Source organism: Danio rerio, chromosome 17 (genome assembly GCF_049306965.1).
Source record: "Danio rerio strain Tuebingen ecotype United States chromosome 17, GRCz12tu, whole genome shotgun sequence".
Taxonomy (NCBI): domain Eukaryota; kingdom Metazoa; phylum Chordata; class Actinopteri; order Cypriniformes; family Danionidae; genus Danio; species Danio rerio.
Genome location: NC_133192.1, coordinates 17,203,963 through 17,223,153, shown reverse-complemented (window position 1 = coordinate 17,223,153; position 19,191 = coordinate 17,203,963). Strand labels below are relative to the sequence as shown.

The following is a 19,191-nucleotide window of genomic DNA, read 5'->3' as shown; positions in this document are numbered from 1 at the left end:
CTTCTTTGAGGTCAGCAATGTATAAAGACAGTTTTAAAAGCCTTATTTATCACTGCATTCAAATCAATACCCGCAGCACAGTGATAGTTACGTCCTATATCAAACACAGTTTAGTTTTTGAGTGGCCTGAGTAAAATAACAAACAACAGTGGTATGAATAAAAACATCCACAACTTTAAATAAGACATACCACAGTCATATCATAAACTCTCGGAAATAAAGGTACGCGAGCTGTCACTGGGGTGGTAGCTTTACAAAAGGTACATGTTTTTACTTGAAGGATTCATATTGGTATCTCAAAAGTATATATATTAGTACCTACAAATTTGAACAATTTTGTACTTTTTTGATACTCATATGTACCCTTGAGGTATTAAAATGGAACTTTTAGATACAATTTTGTACCTTTTGAAAAAGTACCACGCCAGTGACAACTCGCGTACCTTTATTTCTGAGAGAGTAGGGATAAATCAAGCAAAAATGAATTTTCTGTCATTATTTACTTACTATTATGTCTTGTTTTTAATTGTGTCCACAAAATAAAAGTCAATAGGGTCAAAACTTTGTCACAAAGACAAAATTACATGGTAATATGAAGGTTTTCCCCACAATACTGACCTTTTCTTTGAGAAATATTTAACAATATCATGTAATTCTTGGAAAAAGCCTAAATCACAACACTGCATTAAGCAACAAGTTGTAAATTGTAACATTTAAAGTCAGGATTTAAAGGAAAAATACAATTAATTGCAAGATATAGTAAGATATATACTGAGAGGAAAAATCTGAATTGTGAGATTTAAAACCTGAAATCAGTAAAATAAGAGAGTTTCTAACCTAAGTTTTTTTTTTTTCAATAAAGAGTTTTTATCTTAAAATTCTGACTGTTTTCTAAGTGTATTAGTCAGTATTACAAGATATAAACTCACAATTCTGACAAGAAAAGCCTGAATTGTGGGACATTAATTAACAATTGTGACAAAACAAAAAACAATTGTTAGATAAAAGGTCACAATAGTCTTTAGAACATCTTTTTTTAAAATAAAACTATTGTTATTCCTTACCAAAAAACTAAATCCCACAATTTTGGACCCCATTGACATTCATCATGTGAGCAATTTGTGTTTATTCCAAATGATCTCGGTTTGGGCTCCATAGAACAAAGATATGATATGGTGGATGAAAACAGTAAATACATAAAGACAGAAATTCTATTTTGGGGGTGAACAATCCCTTAAAACGCAGATGAACTACCAAAAACACAAGTGATCCTGAGTAAAAGATGTCTTTAAGGAAATGTTTCGCTCCTTGTAAAGGCTGCACTGCTTTCTCCAAATGCCTGTGGAGAAATGAACAGCTTGAATCATGTCGAGCAGGTTGTGAGTGTCTATGCCATATATCCACCCACACACACACACACATGCACGCACGCACGCACGCATGCATGCACGCACGCACACGCAGTTTCTGATCTGCTGGGTCCACCGGTGGGTGTACGGCATAATGACACCAGCTGAGAACCAAAAATAAAATAACTTTGAATGGTAACAGGAATAAAATCAATGACTTAAAACAAAGATAAAACATACATATATAGGTTAAATAAAAAGAAGCACAGATTGGAGTGTTTTGTTTTAAGTGGGTGGAGGACCGTCGTAGCGGAGCATGATGTTGAAGGAGCGGGCGAAGTTGTTGGCCAGAGAACAGCTGGTGCCCTCGTCCATCATGGGCAGCAAGAAGGCCAACAGCAGCAGAGCCAGTAACAGCAGCTGGAGAGGAAGAGCCACGCGACACACACGATACAAGAAGCCCGGACCACTGCTCGCCTGCAAAACACACACGAAACACACACACTGTTACATGCTGAGTGGAAGTTTCTACAGGTGCTTTGATGCTGACAGGCATTGAATCAATCAGCTTATGCAAGAAACTGAACATGATTACCTGTAAAATTTAAATAATGAAAGAGTTATAGCAGTGCTGGAAAAAGACTAATAGCAATTAATAGCATCCAAAATTAAAGGTTTGTTTTGACATAATATATGTGTATTAAATTTATTTATTATGTATACAGTATGTGATACACACACATACAAAAAATTTTGTTACATAGATATTTAAACTGACAAATAATTTGCACCGTATATATTGTATATGGAAATTAAATAAACATTTTCTTAAAAATATGCATGACTGTGTCTATTTATTTATACAGAATAAATATACACAGTAAACACACTTGAACGGATGTCAAAACAAAATCTTATTTTGGATGTGATTGGGACAAAGTTTTGCCCTGCACAAAATTACAGTCATAAGCTAAACATTAAGTTCCTTGCACAGACCAATCATTTTGCTTCCTACGACTGCTCTGTGTTTTTGTCATTGACTGATTTTTAAATTTGTTTTGCCTGAATATGTTATTTGAATCCCCAATTTACCAGTAGCTATTGAGTTGCATTTCATAAATCATAACACATCAGGTACCATGACTTCAGCTAAAAATTGTGTAAATTATAAGAGACAATTTAAATTTTTGAGATAATTATTTTAATTATTATTACAATTTGTATATTACAATTAAATACGATCAAATTACTTACAATTACAATAAATTACAATGGAGTTTTGTAGAATTATATTGATATTTACAGTTCAGTAGAATTGTATTGATAATTCTTTAATGACTTGATTTTAAAATGATAATAAAATTAAAATCAAGTTCAGTATAATTATATTGATATTTCATTATTGACTTTGTTTTTTAATTAATTTTCAGATACGTTATAAATGTTATAGAAATACAGTGTTTCTGAAATTTTCAGATGTTGTCAAGAGTCATCAGCATCTTAAATTATCAAGTTTGGTAAGACTTTATTTTGATAGTCCCTATTGCACATTTTGTTGACTAAAAGCATTGCAACCACATGCCAATTACTGATCTCATTTGAGTATTAGTAGACTGTCTGCTTAATTTCTGTTGATACTGTTTCTTCAACACTAACTGTCTATAAGAAACTTTGCAAGTACATGTCAACCTACACTAACCCCAACCCCAACCTGACAGTCTACTTATAATCTAATGAGTATTAGTTGGCATGTAGATGCAATGTAACTTAAATTCATACAAATGCGTTAGAGACCATCAAAATATTTAGATTTCAAAAATGTACTAAAAGTGTTCTATAAAGCTACACTTTATTTTATATAATCTTTGCATCAAATTAGAAAAATAAATAAAAAATAGTTTACGCTTATGTGAGGTGTTTCTAATAGAGCATCTAAGGTTATACTAACTTTATAGTAAATTTGACATTGTTTTCGCTTCTGGCTGATGTCAGTCTCATGTATTTTGTTTTTGGAAAGTCATAAAAACACTATCTTGGAGTTTTTCTTTTTTATTTGAGCAAATTAGAATGCAAAAATGATAAATAAATACATTTGTGGTGATCTCCCAATCTTTCAACCAAGTCCCAAACCATTGGTATGAGTGGCAAAATAAAACAATACATTGTAAGTGTAAAGGTGCTTGTTTGAGTTTAAAAGTTAATTTTGAAAAGCCTGCAACAACATACTGTAGATTCTGTGCTTTAATGAACTGTTGAAATCTCTCCTGGTGGAAAATAAAAGGGCAAAATAATCCTCTCTAAACCTCTTCTAACTCCTTAATGAAGTCAGGAGATTACAAAGTAAACCCTTTGTTAGAAATTCAGGCCCTGTGACTTGATGCACAGACACGGCACTCATTTCACATTCATTAGCAATATACAGTAGGGCTAAATAAACACTTGCATTTGCAAAAAATATCACAATATTATACACGGCTGCACTTAGATTGTGGTCATGTGACAGGCCAAGGTAAAGCAGCAAGGATACATCAGGTACATCAATGTTTCCATATTTTCCCCATTGGGATTCCATGTAAACCATTTTGAGGGATGTAAACAAAAACACTGATCCCAATTTATTTCCTGTTTTACATGTTTAATTTCTACAGCTTCCGAGAATCCAAAAAGAGCCACAAATTAATAAATAATGTTATGATAGTTGTTTTAATATTAAGTTAGGATTGAATTGCGACTTGTTACAGTTGTGAAGTAGTTTGAGAACAAGCAAGAAATGTTCATGGGTCAGCAACATCACCACATTGAAATGGTCTATATATCTTATAGGGATCTCAATTGGATTCAGGTCAGGACTTTGACTAGGCCACTCCAAAGTCTTCATTTTATTGTTCTTCAGCCATTGACCTGGGTCTTTGTCCAGCTGCAGAACCCAAGTTTAGTTCAGCTTAAGGTCACTAACAGATGACCGAACATTCTCCTTCAGGATATTTTGCTACACTGCAGAATTCACGGTTTTCAAACACTTTTTCTCACAGCGCTATGCAGTTTCAGATTTAGTTTCTTATTTGCATTTGAATAATGTGGGTTACATCTAGTGACTTTGTAGGGTCATAGTCCTCTTTAGACTTTACACCCAAATTCATTCATTTGGCTTAGTCCCTTTTTTAATCTGGGGTTGCCACAGTGGAATGAACCGCCAACTTACCCAGCACACGTTTTACGCAGCGGAAGCCCTACCAGCTGCAAGCCATCTCTGGCAAACATCCATACATTCTCATTCACACTAATACACTACGGACAATTTAACCTACCCAATTCACCTGAACCGCATGTTTTTGGACTGTGGGGTAAACCAGAGCACCCAGAGGAAACCCACGCAAACGCACGTAGAACATGCAAACTTCCCACAGAAACGCCAACTGACCCAGCCGAGGCTCGAACCAGCGACCTTCTTGCTGTGAGGCAACAGCACTATCTACTGCGCCAATGCGTCGCCTACAGCCAAATTATTAAAATGAATTATTGATGATGTAAGTAGTGATGCAATTTGCTAATTATACAAACATCAGCATAAGTCAGCTTTGCACTAATACTGTATTGGACACACTATCAAGCATTATTACTTGTCTTCGTTGACATACACAGGATAAGGGGTCTTAAAAACTGGATATTAAATCAAATGCAATACTGGTCAAAATAATCGTTCATATGATAACACATATGAACATATTTAAAAATCTGTCGGCTGGTGAAAAACTGTCTCAGACAAATGTAAACGTGTAAATGAAGTTTTTCAAGCCGCTGTAGAATTGTAGGAGTGAATGTCCACCCACAGCCGCCATCGGGCCGTGAAATATCTGAACTGAATACGACCCCTCTCTATTAAACGCCTCTGTAGCGGAGCTGAGGAAAGAGCGCAGAAGTAAGAGAAAGTGAGGAGGTGGAGATGTGGGTGGATGAAAAAAACCCAAATCTCTTTGCACACTTTTCTTTTGACAGCTTTTATTCAAGAGACTGTGATTACGCTAAAAGGTGAGGATGGCAGTGTTCAGGTCTGCTGGAATGCAGAGAACAACTGACTGTCCTTATAGAAGATGCACATCATCCAATCATCAGAAAACAGAAAAATATACTCGATCAAAACAAATAATTACAGATGTTATGTGCGCAGCCTGCAATTACAGCAGCTGAAAGAGAACGTCATTGTCAACTGAGGTGTCATCTTCACAATTAGATAATTGTATTTGGTCAGTGACGGAGACAATTGTGGTGTGTGGAGAATGTTTATTTACCCTTCATGATAATAACAGATCACTAAGACAGCAAAAAGTGATGACAGTTTTCACGACAGTTGAACAACATAGTGGACAAGATGCAGTTTAAAACAGTCTAATTTTTATATTACATTATATATATATATATATATATATATATATATATATATATATATATATATTTTTTTTTTTTTTTTTTTTCCCTGTTTATTTTTTGTTAATTTTTCTGTTTATTTTTTCCTAGATTTCTGTTTAACGGAGAAAAGATTTCTTCAACACATTTCTAAACATAATAGTTTTAATAACTCATTTCTAATAACTACTTTATTTGATCTTTGCCATCATGACAGTAAATAATATTTGACTAGATATTTTTCAAGACACTTCTATACAGCTTAAAGTGACATTTAAAGGCTTAACTAGGTTAATCAGGTTAACTAGGCAGGTTAGGTTAATTAGGCTAGTTATTTATTGTACAACGATGGTTTGTTCTGTAGACTATCGAAAAAAAATATAGCTTAAAGGGGCTAATAATTTTGACCTTTTGAAAATGCTTTTGTAAAAAAATTAAGAACTGCTACTAATAATTAAGACTTCAACTGTATATATATATATATATATATATATATATATATATATATATATATATATATATATTTTTTTTTTTTTTTTTTTAAATATTGCTAACAAAAACTATAACTTTGTACGTTCTCTTTTTATCAGCTAATCCTAAAAGTGAAATGTATCATTGTTCCTATGATATTATGAAGCAAGAAAACAGATAATTTTAAAGAACCATTATTAGTGATTTTGTAAAAATTTTAACAGCTTATTATGGAATAGCAACACTTGATATTATACTGATTTCTAAAGGATCGCGTGGCAATGAAGACTGGAGTAATTATGGTGAATATAAAGCTTTTTATTACTGAAATAAGCTTTATTTGAAACTACATTTAATGAGAAATTATTTTATTTTAAAATGTACATTGTATTGACTCTATAAATCTGATCAAATAACAATGCAGAATGTAATTCCTTTAAAACATTAACAAATCTTACGGTTTCCAAACTTTTGGATGTTAGTGTGTATTTAAAATATATTATGTCAAAACTAAATTAGTTGTTGTCAAATAAACTATGGGTTATAATAAAGGGCAACAGTTTGGTTCTGGAAGGCAAACTTTTATATTGTATATAATGTGTGATGTGATATATATATATATATATATATATATATATATATATATATATATATATATATATATATATATATATATATATATATATATATATATATTACTGACTCTATAAAAAGGATGTTGTTTAGATTTAAAAGCCACTGATACATACCAAATATTAAAGTTATAAATGTAGAAAAGCACTACGACTTTACCTTATAAATTCATGTTTTAGAGGCTAAAAAGGGTCAATAATTTTACATCTGCAGATGTTCTAATATTTTGGCTGTACAATATTTGCAGAACAAGTTCAATCAAAGCATCTGTGCTAAGTCTTGATAATAGCACAGAAATGCTGCATGAGCAAAACGACAATCTCCATGCACTGTTATCTGCTTATGTAAACAATGCAGTCAGACTCAGAACAGCCTTTATAAGCAGTGAGCAGCAGGACACCTGCGTCTCTCCTCAAGCAGACGTGACCGACACTAACAGATGGCCAGAGACTGAAGGAGTGAGAGAAGAGGTGCAAAAAAAGGTGTGAACGCTGCGAAAATAGAGAAATAACTCAGAAAGATTAACAGACTCCCCAGAGAAACGCTGTGGTGAAACTGCCTACATGTTTCCAAGTGGCCCATGGAGCCAAAAAATAGCATTTGTTTTTTGGGGGCCGAGATGGTACTTTGGTCCAGGATTTCAAAAAAGCTATTTATGAAGCTCTTTTTCAAAAGCCGTCCTTACTAATCCAGCCGGAAAGGGTCTCAACTCACTTGCCAAGGCTTATGAACGATTTAAGTCAACATGAAACACCATTCACAGCTTATTTTACTGATGTATTTCAGTGCGAAATGCAATATTCAATAAAAAAACAATTGCAACAAACAGTTAAAGGTATTGTACATTCAAAACTGCTCTTCATTTACTCCAGGTTTTAAAACTTTTATTGTTTCTGTTGAAGACAATTGAAGATATTTTGAAGAATAGCCACTGAAATCCATATTATGAACTAAAAACACAATAAAAGTCAATAAATATGTTTCCAACATTATTTAAAATATCTTCTTTTGTATTCAATTTAAGTAAAAAAAAAATGAGTAAATGGTAACATGGTTCAGGATCGGTAGAGCTACGCATCGATGAATTTGCTCTTCAGTGTTCGGACTCTCAGTAATGATTTTAAACCACACTGAACTGAGCTGAACTGAACAGTACTGAACTTAAACACTAAAAACTGAACTACCCTAATCCAGTTACTATGACCATTTATGTGAAGCTGCTTTGACACAATCGACATTGTAAAATCGCAATACAAATAAAGCTGAATTGAATTGAACAGAATTATCATTTCTTGGTGAATTATTTATTTCATTTGTCCTTTAAAATGAGCTTCTGTGGGAATAAAGTGCACTGCGAAAAGTGCAAGGGAAATATGTAAATGGATATTTTTAATGTTATCGTTATTGGCCCGATGTCAAAATTAGGCCGATAGATTACGTTATTGTACAGAACTGCCTGTCTCGCACATGCGTGGGTCAAACTTGTTCAGATTTGTCTAGTGCACCATAACGGAGCTTACCTCACATTGTTTATTTCTTAAAAGTCTGTCCTTTCTTTGTGCGGTATTGTTGTGCATCAATATTTCAGTAAGTGATTATGCTCCTTATCATTGTGGATATGTTTGATAGAGTGGCATTGTGTATTTTGCTTTAAATCGCCTCAGGAAAAATACTATCTGTATTTAGCTTGTCGCTTGTACGGTGGCTTTGACCTCTCAAAACGCTTTTTTGTACATGACTTATTTCTACATATGTACATTACTACGACAAGTTTTACTCAAGAACATTTAAGCTGGTTTCAGTTCTTTCATTTTCATATTCATTTGACTTGTCTTTAGTTGTAATGAAATCTCATTTTGTTATTTAACCTGTTATTTTTTATGCAACAGTCAAGTTGCATGTTAATTTGCTATGAAGAAAAGGAAATAATTTATTTTTGGCATGATCATTTATGTGAAATCGTGAATATAGGTCTATATAATCACCTTGCAGTTTTGAAATAATTGCTTTTTTTGCTTTGAGTAGGCTATTCCGTTCATAAGATCAGATCAAACTCTGAACTGGGTCTGAACTGAGAACTGTATCTAGTTTAATGCTAAGTGATAACAAATATACAAATACCCTCCCATATATTACATGAAATCAATTCACAATTATTATTCACCAGCCTTTACACTGTAAGAATACTCTAAAGAAACAAACTCCACCCGCACTAGTTGTGTGTCAATGGATAAACACTGCGTTCAATTCTACTTGAAAGTTGAAAAGAGAATATCTTCCTTTTGCAAAAAGGCTTCAAATGTCTTCTTTTTTAAAACACACTTTAAACACAAGCTCCTCACAGCATGAAGGTATTTGTTTGAAGAATAAAGCCTACCTTTCCAGATCGGACATGCTCTTGTATTTGTCCACCGACACTCTGAAACGCACAAACATTTGTTTTAGTTAAATACGGCTACAGGCTGCTGCCCCCTTCTGGTGGGCACATGCTACTACAGCAACATCTGCATTGGAGAATGGAGAATTCATGTATAGTTGATAAATGGCTCTGTCCTGGTTTTCATCAATAAAATTGTGTTCACCATTTTGCAAAACAAAAGATAACTAAAAGAAGAAGAATTTTTTATATCACAAGACAAAAAAAGTTTAAAGCAACCTCATTTATGCTGGGTTATTTATTATGCACGCACGCACGCACGCACGCACGCACGCACGCACGCACGCACGCACGCACGCACACACACACACACACACACACACACACACACACACACAATACCAAATAAAGTTTAAAATCATTGACAGCAGAATAAACAGATTTTCAGTGTGTACCTCTTTCAGATCAGCAGCCTCTTTGAGCTTGGATTTGTATAACATCCAGCGATACCGCAGCTCTTCCAGCTCCATGTCCTCCACTGATCTATGCTGCTGATCTTCCAACAGTTTCTGGAACTGACTCTGACCCCAGACTACACCTGCACGCAAATCCTGGATGGAAAAAAACCACAACACAGAGCTACCTGAAGATGTGTGCTCATTATTGGATCATAATCCATTTATTTTCATTTTAAAACTGACCCAATCCTGCCTCGACAACTTCTTGTCAAGCATATGATCAAACAAGCTTTTGTGGTTTTGTGACGCAAGCAAACTACGCATCAATAGTTTAGAGTCTGCGAGATTTTTCAGTGTTTTTAAAGTGTCTTGTCCTCATCAAGGTTGCTTTACTTTATTTTATCACCATTTTAAGCATCTTTCAATCATTATATTCTGATTTGGCTCAAGTTTTTATTCTAAATTAAGATGTTTTTTTGATGAATAATATAAAAAGAAATAAAACCGTCTGCTAAATAACAAAATGCAAAGTACATTAGGGCTGCACGATACTGGAAAACTATGCAAAATGCAATAATATTGTTGTTTATTGCGATTATGATATTTCTTATTAAATAAAAATCCACTAGAAGAATGCTATTTTTTATTAGCCATGTTTTTAAATCATTTATTCATTGATATTAAAATAAACAGGTAAAATAAATGATTCAGATCTATTTAATTCTAATTCAGACTTACAAACTTTGTCATAGTAAAAAACATTTAGTCTTTAAAACACCATTAATGAATAAAAAAAACTATTCGGACTTGCTGTAATTTTCCTCATTTTCCTCCATAAGTATTTATAATTAGCTCTGGGTTCACCTTTGTGCCGCTCCAGCCAATAGCAGAACAGCAACTACTGGTCATGCGGGGATAAAGACATTAAGGCCTTATCTGATTGGTCAAATTGAGATAAACAAGCACTGCATGAAATAAATGTACTACACGAAATACACGGCTAACTATTCCATATGTTTTACGCAGCGGATGCATGATCTGTGGTAGTCTGTGAACAAAAACATTTTACATTGTTTACAATTTAAATGTTGTTTTCCTAATAGTTATTAAAGGTGCAGTGGGTGATTGTCTTCAGAAGCATTTTTTGTTGTGCTGGTTAAAAGTCTCTTCACAGTCCAATAGTAATTATTCAAGTAAATGATCTAAACGTGTTTATATGTATTTTTATATTTTGGATAAGGCATAAAACTAAAAAATGTTCATCCAATTAAATAGAGTCGGACCGACATCTCTCATAATTCCGATAAGTAGGCGAATATGTCTGTCAGCAAATGTGGATTTGAATAATTGCGCAGCCGTTTGTACGCATCTCCGCCGACCGCTGTTGGTGCCGCACGTTTATGAAAGAGGGTACGCGTGCACGATCGGTGAAAACCTGCTTAATCAAAACTTTTTTAAAAAACCTGAATCAATATTGGAGTTACCTTTGCATGCAGGAGAAAGGATGACACAATGGCTGAAGGATTTCTCTTAGACAGGTAATGTTCTGTTTTAAAACTATTTTAGCATTATGCAAAGCTGATGTAACGTTTGATGTCGTTACAAATGGGTTATATCTTCACAGAACTTTTGTTCAGCCACTAAAATTTTTTGATAAAAGATTGATAAGACTATTTTCAGTTTCATAAGGGACTTTTACAGCATCTATAATGTAGATTTTAATTAGTTTAACAACAAAACACAAGTAAATAGCGCTATTCCGCCTAGTCTCCCCCTATACTGTTTACCATGCAACTCTGATATTCACTCTGAAATAGCATGTCAGTTTGGCTTGCTCGCCGCCGGACAAGCACTAGTCGCTTTTAACACATGAGAGAGGGTTCTTTTGCGGTGCTCGTGTTTAAGGAGGTGTGGCTCTAGACGGCAGGGGAGGGAGTGTTATTCAGAGATTTATGCTAAGCTGTTAGCATTGTGGAAGATCACCTACTGCACTTTCAACTTTATCATACCAATTAACATTTTTTAGTTTTTTTTGTTCAGTTTATTTTCATCACCATCTGGGGCATAAGAACAGGATGTGTTTGTAAAAGCAAACTTCAATATTGTTTATTTACACGTTTGCTGGAAATTAGAAATTAATTTAGAAATAGTTTTGAAACAAATCTTTGCGCTTAACAAACAAAATTAAATACTGTAACAGTTTTCCTGTTACTATTTGAAATATCTACCTGTAGTAGCTATCTCACCCATTAGAGGGCGATCTAGGTAGTAAGTCTCCAATCTGCTTAAAAGGAGGTAGTGAAGAAGCAGTAGGCAGGAAGTATGGTGCCTAGCACATGGAAAGGCTTCTTCACTGCGCTGTTGTTTGTTGATGCCCTTATTTGAGGAACATTTTTGTTCTTATATCTCAGATGTAAGTAGGCCTGTTTTTTGTATATATTTCGGTTTTGTACATATGTTTTGTGTAGGGTTGGCAAGGTTTTGATTGTATGTTTGTTTATATGCAGAGGGTTTTTGGTATCCACTTTAAGTCATCAAAACAGGACCTGGACAATCCATCCTCATATCCACAGACTTTTTCCATCCACTTTCCTACTGATTCTGTGGCCAGCCATTGATGAACTGTTTGCTGAACTTGATCTTTCATGTGATTCACTTAAGGACTGTTGGTATCTTTTTTGGATTGCTATAAATACTAGATTCAATGAGAAAGACACTTATCGAATGCTTATTTCTGTCTAATAGTGATCATTAATGAGTTGACTGCTGATCATTTCATATCCCCAGTGTGTAACAATAATTATTCATACCTGCTGTCATATACATTTCTAAATACACATGAATCTCTGAAAGTTGTTTTGTGGTCTCTCAATTTCTTTAACGTAACTTCAAAAAAAAGTAGTTGTTACATATTTGGCGCCCGAACAGGGACAAAATTTGATTGAATTCTTGAGAGATACATTCTGCTTTCTTTGAGTCATGTTTTTGTTAATGTGTCTATGAGGCCATAATTTCAAAAGTCCTAACATTACACTCTATTTCAGCATTCTAAAGTTGACATTATTTGAAGAGCTTTAGTAGCTTCAAAATGGCTGCCTTGGCTAAAGAGACAGAGGGTGATGATTCTTTGTTACCTGATTATTCTTCAGAGCCTTTCACTACTCATCGAGAGCCTATTCAAGACCTTATTCATTCTCTCGCTAGCTTGTACTTGGAAAATGAACCTGAAATTGGTGAACAAGAAGAAGGGGATTTTGATGATTCTTTGTTACCTCCTCCACCTCCTACAATTGAAGATGATGATAGCTTGTTAACAATGATTATGGCCACACGAATGCATAAAGTTGAAAGTAGAGTTGAAGCATTTGAAAATTCCTCTGATGTTCGTTTCAAAGACATTCAGCATCAGCTGAATGAACAAAGTAATAGGATTGCTGTCATTGAGAGTCAGGTCCAGCACATGCTAAAACAGTACCAAGATCACCCCATAGATGTACAACAGCTCGAGAATTCGTTATCTACCATGTTAAAGAAGGAGTGTACCCAAGTGAAAGATACTTTAGAAACAAAGGTTCAAGAGTTGGGGCAAGCAATTATGGATTGCCTGAAACGGAGAGATGGACAATTGAAATCATTAATCCAGCCTTCTGGGGGTGCAACGTCTACTCCACACTTCAGCCACACCATATTAGACCATGGATCTTGTCGTCCTGTACATTTTAAGACTCCTATCAAGCTAGAGTTTCCAAAATTTGGGAGTTTAGATGGGGAAGACCCTATTACATACCTGGAACGATGTGATGAATATCTGGCTGTACAACCTTTAAATGACTCTGAGATCATATCCATGCTTCCTTCTGTATTGACACACACAGCTAAAGACTGGTGGGTAGCCGAGAAGAAGAGGGTAAGAACATGGACACAATTCAAGTCTGTTTTTCTTCAATCTTTCTTAGCAGATGATCATGATGTTGAAGTGGAAAGAAGGATCAGAGAAAGGAAACAAGGGGTTGATGAAAGTATTCGAACATTTGCCTACCAGTACAGAGCATTATGTCTGAGACTGAAACCTTCCATGACAGAGCGTGAGATTCTCCAAGCGACACTACGGAACTGTAACCCAAGAATAGCAAGCATTTTAAGAGGTACTGTAACTACTGTAGATGAGTTGGTACGTGTAGGAACACTTATAGAAAAAGATATCAATGAAGAAAGATCATTTTGGAGACAGAGGCACCAAGAAGCTAATGCAAAGTCCACTGAGGGTAATACATTTTTTAAGGGCCGACAGTCGAACCCTCACATAGCTGTATGTTCTGATATCAGTGAAAGATCTCCTGTCACATTAACATTGCCCTTAACTATTAAAGGTCATCAATATCAAGCAATTCTGGATACTGGGAGCACTTACTCTTTAATTCAAGAGTCCTGCTGGAAACGACTAAAGTCAAATCATGAAGTTTTGCAATCGAGTAGAGGACAGTCCTTTTCTCTTGCAAATGGATGTGTACAATCAGCCTTGGGGAAAATAGCTTGGCAGGCTACCATCCACAGACATGACTATCCTATCAGAGCATATGTAATGAAAGATTGTGACTTGGCTTTTCCTGTTTTGTTGGGCCTGGAATTTTTGAAGATGTCTGGAATCACAGTCGATTTTAGAAATTCTTCCTATTCTTTACCTGAAGAATATGGGGTAATCCACTCCTTCACCTCTTCCTCCCCTTCACTAATAGTAAGTCTGCACCTTGCACTACCTCTAATACCAACGCCTTCTACTGATCTAACCATTATAAAGGAGTTAGTGGATCGAGCTGATGTCTCTAAAGCCCATAGACGTCAACTAGAAGGACTGATGCTTGATTGGCCCACTGTATGCACTGAAACTTTAGGTCAAACCAACTTGATTCATCATCAAATCCATACAATTGATGAAATTCCTGTGCGAAAGAAGGCCTATCCTGTTCCAGTCAACAAACAGAAGTTTATAGATGAGGAAATAGCAAGAATGCTTGACAAAGGCATTATAAGACCTTCTGTATCTCCATGGGCATCACCAGTTGTACTTGTGCCTAAAAAAGATGGCAGTACCCGCTTTTGTGTTGATTATAGAGCTTTGAACTCCAAGACTCCTCTTGATGGGTTTCCAATGCCTCAAATTCAGGATATCCTTGAGTCCTTGTATGGAGCAACCATATTTAGCACATTAGACCTCAAATCTGGCTACTGGCAGGTAAAAATGGATGAAGACAGCATCAAAAAGACTGCTTTTGTCACCAAAAATGCCCAATATGAGTTTCTTCGTCTTCCTTTTGGCCTGCGAAATGCTGCTGCAACCTTTCAGAGGCTCATGAACAATGTTCTGAGAGACTACATGGGAGAGTTTTGCTTTGTCTATCTTGACGACATTGTGGTTTACTCAAAAACCATCCAAGATCACTTTCAACATCTCAAGCTACTCTTTGCAAAATTGCAAGACTCTGGTTTAACACTCAATCTCAAGAAATGTTCTATGTTGCAGAGGACCATTACTTACCTAGGACATGTTGTTTCTGAGGAAGGAGTACGGACTGAAGACACTAAAATCAAAGCAGTTCAGGATTTTCCTGTCCCAAAAAATCTCAAAGAGGTACAGAGATTTTTAGGTCTTGCTAGTTGGTACCATCGGTTCATTTCTCACTTCTCAGAGCGAGCTGCTCCATTGTATGCACTGAAAGGTAAGAATGCAATCTGGAACTGGACAGTTGAATGTCAAAATGCCTTTGATGATCTCAAATATGCACTACAACGAGCACCAGTATTAATGCCCCCGGATTTCACCAAAGTCTTTAGAGTGCAGACTGACGCCAGTGACATAGGACTAGGAGCTGTATTGACACAGGATTTTGATGGTGCAGAACACGTCATTGCCTATGCTTCACGTCTTTTACATGGAGCAGAAAAATCATACTCCACTGCAGAGAAGGAATGTCTTGCGGTCGTGTGGGCTGTAGAGAAGTGGAGGCAGTATTTGGAAGGACGAAACTTTGAAGTACTGACGGATCATTCTGCGCTGACTTGGGTTTTCAATAACCCTAAACCATCTTCACGCTTAACCAGATGGGCATTACGACTACAATGTTTCAGTTTCCTGGTCAAGTACCGTAAGGGGTCCTGCAATGTGGTACCTGATGCCCTATCCAGAGGTATACCAGGGCAAGAGGTTGTAGGTCATATTGCCATCTGCCAGGCTAACAAGACTGATCCTAATTTGCCAGTCAGCTGGGATGAAATTGGGAAAGCTCAGAAGCTTGATTCTTCTTTGCAAGCTCTATGGGAAGCAGCTAAGCAAGCCACCACAGATTCCAGCCGCATTGCTTATTGTGTACAGAATGACTACCTCTTTCGCAGGGTGCCTAACAAAGATCAAGGGTGTGTTTACCAACTAGTCATCCCTGCATCACTGAGAGAACAGTTTTTACACTTCGCCCATTCAAATCCACTGAGTGGACACTTAGGAAGGATGAAAACCTTGAAGAGATTACTTGACAGTGTCTATTGGCCTGAAATCCGTAAGGATGTTTGGAGCTTTTGCACCCAGTGTAAGACTTGTCAAATATATAAACCGAGAATCTCGAAACTGTCTGGATTGTTGCAGTCAACACCCGTAGTAGAGCCTGGCTATATGCTGGGAGTGGATCTAATGGGTCCTTTCCCAAAAAGTAATCGATCGAATGAATTCTTATTAGTCTTTGTGGATTATTGCAGCAAGTGGGTGGAACTTTTTGCTTTAAGATCTGCAAAAACTCACCTCATAACTAACATCTTGACAAAAGAGATGTTCACTCGATGGGGAACTCCAGCATATCTCGTCTCTGACCGCGGCCCTCAATTTACAGCCCAATTGCTCAATGAGACCTGCAAGCGATGGGGAGTAGTTCAGAAGCTCAGTACTGCCTATCATCCGCAGACCAACTTAACTGAGAGGATAAACCGAACCCTAAAAACAATGTTGTCCTCTTATGTCCATGACAATCACCGGGACTGGGATAAATGGATCCCTGAGTTCAGGTATGCCATTAACTCAGCATGGCAGGAAAGTACGGGTTTCACTCCAGCTGAAGTTGCTTTGGGACGTAAGTTGAAGGGTCCTCTAGACAGGCTGATCCAGAGACCACCTAATCCAGACCATCTAGCATATAACACCCTTGAAAGGCAGAAAGCTTTCCTTGAGCAAGTGATTGCAAAGACCAGCCAAGCACAAGAGAGACAAGGAAAATACTACAATCAACGTAGAAAACCAAAGTCCTTTGAGGAAGGAGATTTGGTTTGGATCCTCACACACCCTCTGTCTCGAGCTGCAGATTCCTTTATGGCCAAATTAGCTCCGAAATGGCAAGGTCCTGGCAAAATTGTAAAAAAGGTAAATAATGTCAACTACAGAGTGGTAATGCTTGATAAACCCAGTCAATGTGATACTTACCATGTGGAAAAGTTGAAGGAATTTTATGGAACTGTATAACTCTTTTCTTTAGGGGAAGGGGTGTGTAACAGTTTTCCTGTTACTATTTGAAATATCTACCTGTAGTAGCTATCTCACCCATTAGAGGGCGATCTAGGTAGTAAGTCTCCAATCTGCTTAAAAGGAGGTAGTGAAGAAGCAGTAGGCAGGAAGTATGGTGCCTAGCACATGGAAAGGCTTCTTCACTGCGCTGTTGTTTGTTGATGCCCTTATTTGAGGAACATTTTTGTTCTTATATCTCAGATGTAAGTAGGCCTGTTTTTTGTATATATTTCGGTTTTGTACATATGTTTTGTGTAGGGTTGGCAAGGTTTTGATTGTATGTTTGTTTATATGCAGAGGGTTTTTGGTATCCACTTTAAGTCATCAAAACAGGACCTGGACAATCCATCCTCATATCCACAGACTTTTTCCATCCACTTTCCTACTGATTCTGTGGCCAGCCATTGATGAACTGTTTGCTGAACTTGATCTTTCATGTGATTCACTTAAGGACTGTTGGTATCTTTTTTGGATTGCTATAAATACTAGATTCAATGAGAAAGACACTTATCGAATGCTTATTTCTGTCTAATAGTGATCATTAATGAGTTGACTGCTGATCATTTCATATCCCCAGTGTGTAACAATAATTATTCATACCTGCTGTCATATACATTTCTAAATACACATGAATCTCTGAAAGTTGTTTTGTGGTCTCTCAATTTCTTTAACGTAACTTCAAAAAAAAGTAGTTGTTACAATACTGTATGCAGGCTAATAGATGTCTTCAGTTGAGTGTGTACAACATCGTTTCCTTATCCATGAAAGTAAAGAAGTAAAGAGTAAAAGTAAAGAGAAAGTAAAGAGGCCAAATGAAGGAGGCTCGTTCTTTATCCTTGCTGCAGATGGCCTGTTTAACTGTTTTCTTGCTAGTAAAACGATCAGTTTTTCCACTTACAAAAGTCTGCCATGTAAATAGCAAATGCACCATGCCGCAATGCATCTAACTCTTAAAAGGAATGGGAGGAGACACTGATTGGTTTAACGCTCGTTATGCTCAAAACACACCCATAACTCATTACTAGAATAAGCACAACCCTGTTAGACCATGCGCCAGGGCACAAAGGTTATTTATTCATATTAAAAAAAGCAAAGTAGATTTGGACACAGCCTTAATGCTTTTGCACCATGCGCTTCAGACTTTGTCCCTAGATGGTTAAAATAGAGCCCACTATCTCTTTTAAAAAACAATTTAAAAACAAGTCTTTTTCGGAACAGCTCTATCTGCATGGCATATTCAACAGGAAGACCGCATATGAACCGCCGTTTAAAAGCTTTCTCAAATCTGAGCTGTGAAGCTGTGACTGAACAAAAAAACAGCATGACGCCGAGTCTGTCAGCTCAGCTATCATCAGATGTGACAGATTCTAGGTAGTTGTAAAGCTTGAATTTCTCAAAGCCTGAGGTAAAAAACCTGAGCCCGGCCTTCAAAAGAGCTTCACAGATCAGCAACTGCACTGATGTAAAGGTACGTATGGCACTCTACACACCAGATTCACACAGACATGCGTCTTCATATACTGAAAAATGATCCAGCATGTTCTGAGTGTGACCAAAGTAAAACATCACACTGCGCTTTGTTGAATAAGATATCAAAGCTATCAAAGATTGTTTTCTACGCTAACACTTTTTGATATTTTGGACTCGACATGAAACTTTAATCAAAAACAGATAAAAAAGAAAGCAAAAAATAAAAAAAAATGTAACAAACACCACCAACCTTGAGTGTATTCTGTCTTATCCTCAGTTCTTTAGCGCTCAGGGATCTTTGGTTGCTCAAAATTCCTGTGAGTTTGTCGTTTTGCTTGTGAAGCCACGCTTCAAACTGGCTCCTCTGGGCCTCCGTATCAGCAGGACGTCGGGGCCCCTGAGAACCCGTCTGCGGGAGGAATGAAAAGAAACATCCCTCTGTCCGATTATGATTGCAGCTAAGGTATCGCTCGCTTAATAGTGGCT

The 19,191-nt window shown here is 36.4% G+C and overlaps 1 protein-coding gene across 1 annotated transcript in view; it reads right to left on the bottom strand.

The window, feature by feature from the left end:
• Positions 1-1,010: 1,010 nt before the first annotated feature.
• syne3 (spectrin repeat containing, nuclear envelope family member 3) overlaps positions 1,011-19,191 on the bottom strand; it is a 64,726-nt gene continuing 46,545 nt past the window's right edge. The window contains exons 16-19 of the mRNA NM_001083014.2: positions 18,956-19,114; positions 9,690-9,845; positions 9,235-9,276; positions 1,011-1,826 (exon numbers count right to left, since the gene is read on the bottom strand). Of these exons, the coding sequence (NP_001076483.2) occupies positions 1,635-1,826; positions 9,235-9,276; positions 9,690-9,845; positions 18,956-19,114 (549 nt within the window). The 3' untranslated portion in view covers positions 1,011-1,634. The remainder of the gene's footprint in view (positions 1,827-9,234; positions 9,277-9,689; positions 9,846-18,955; positions 19,115-19,191) is intronic.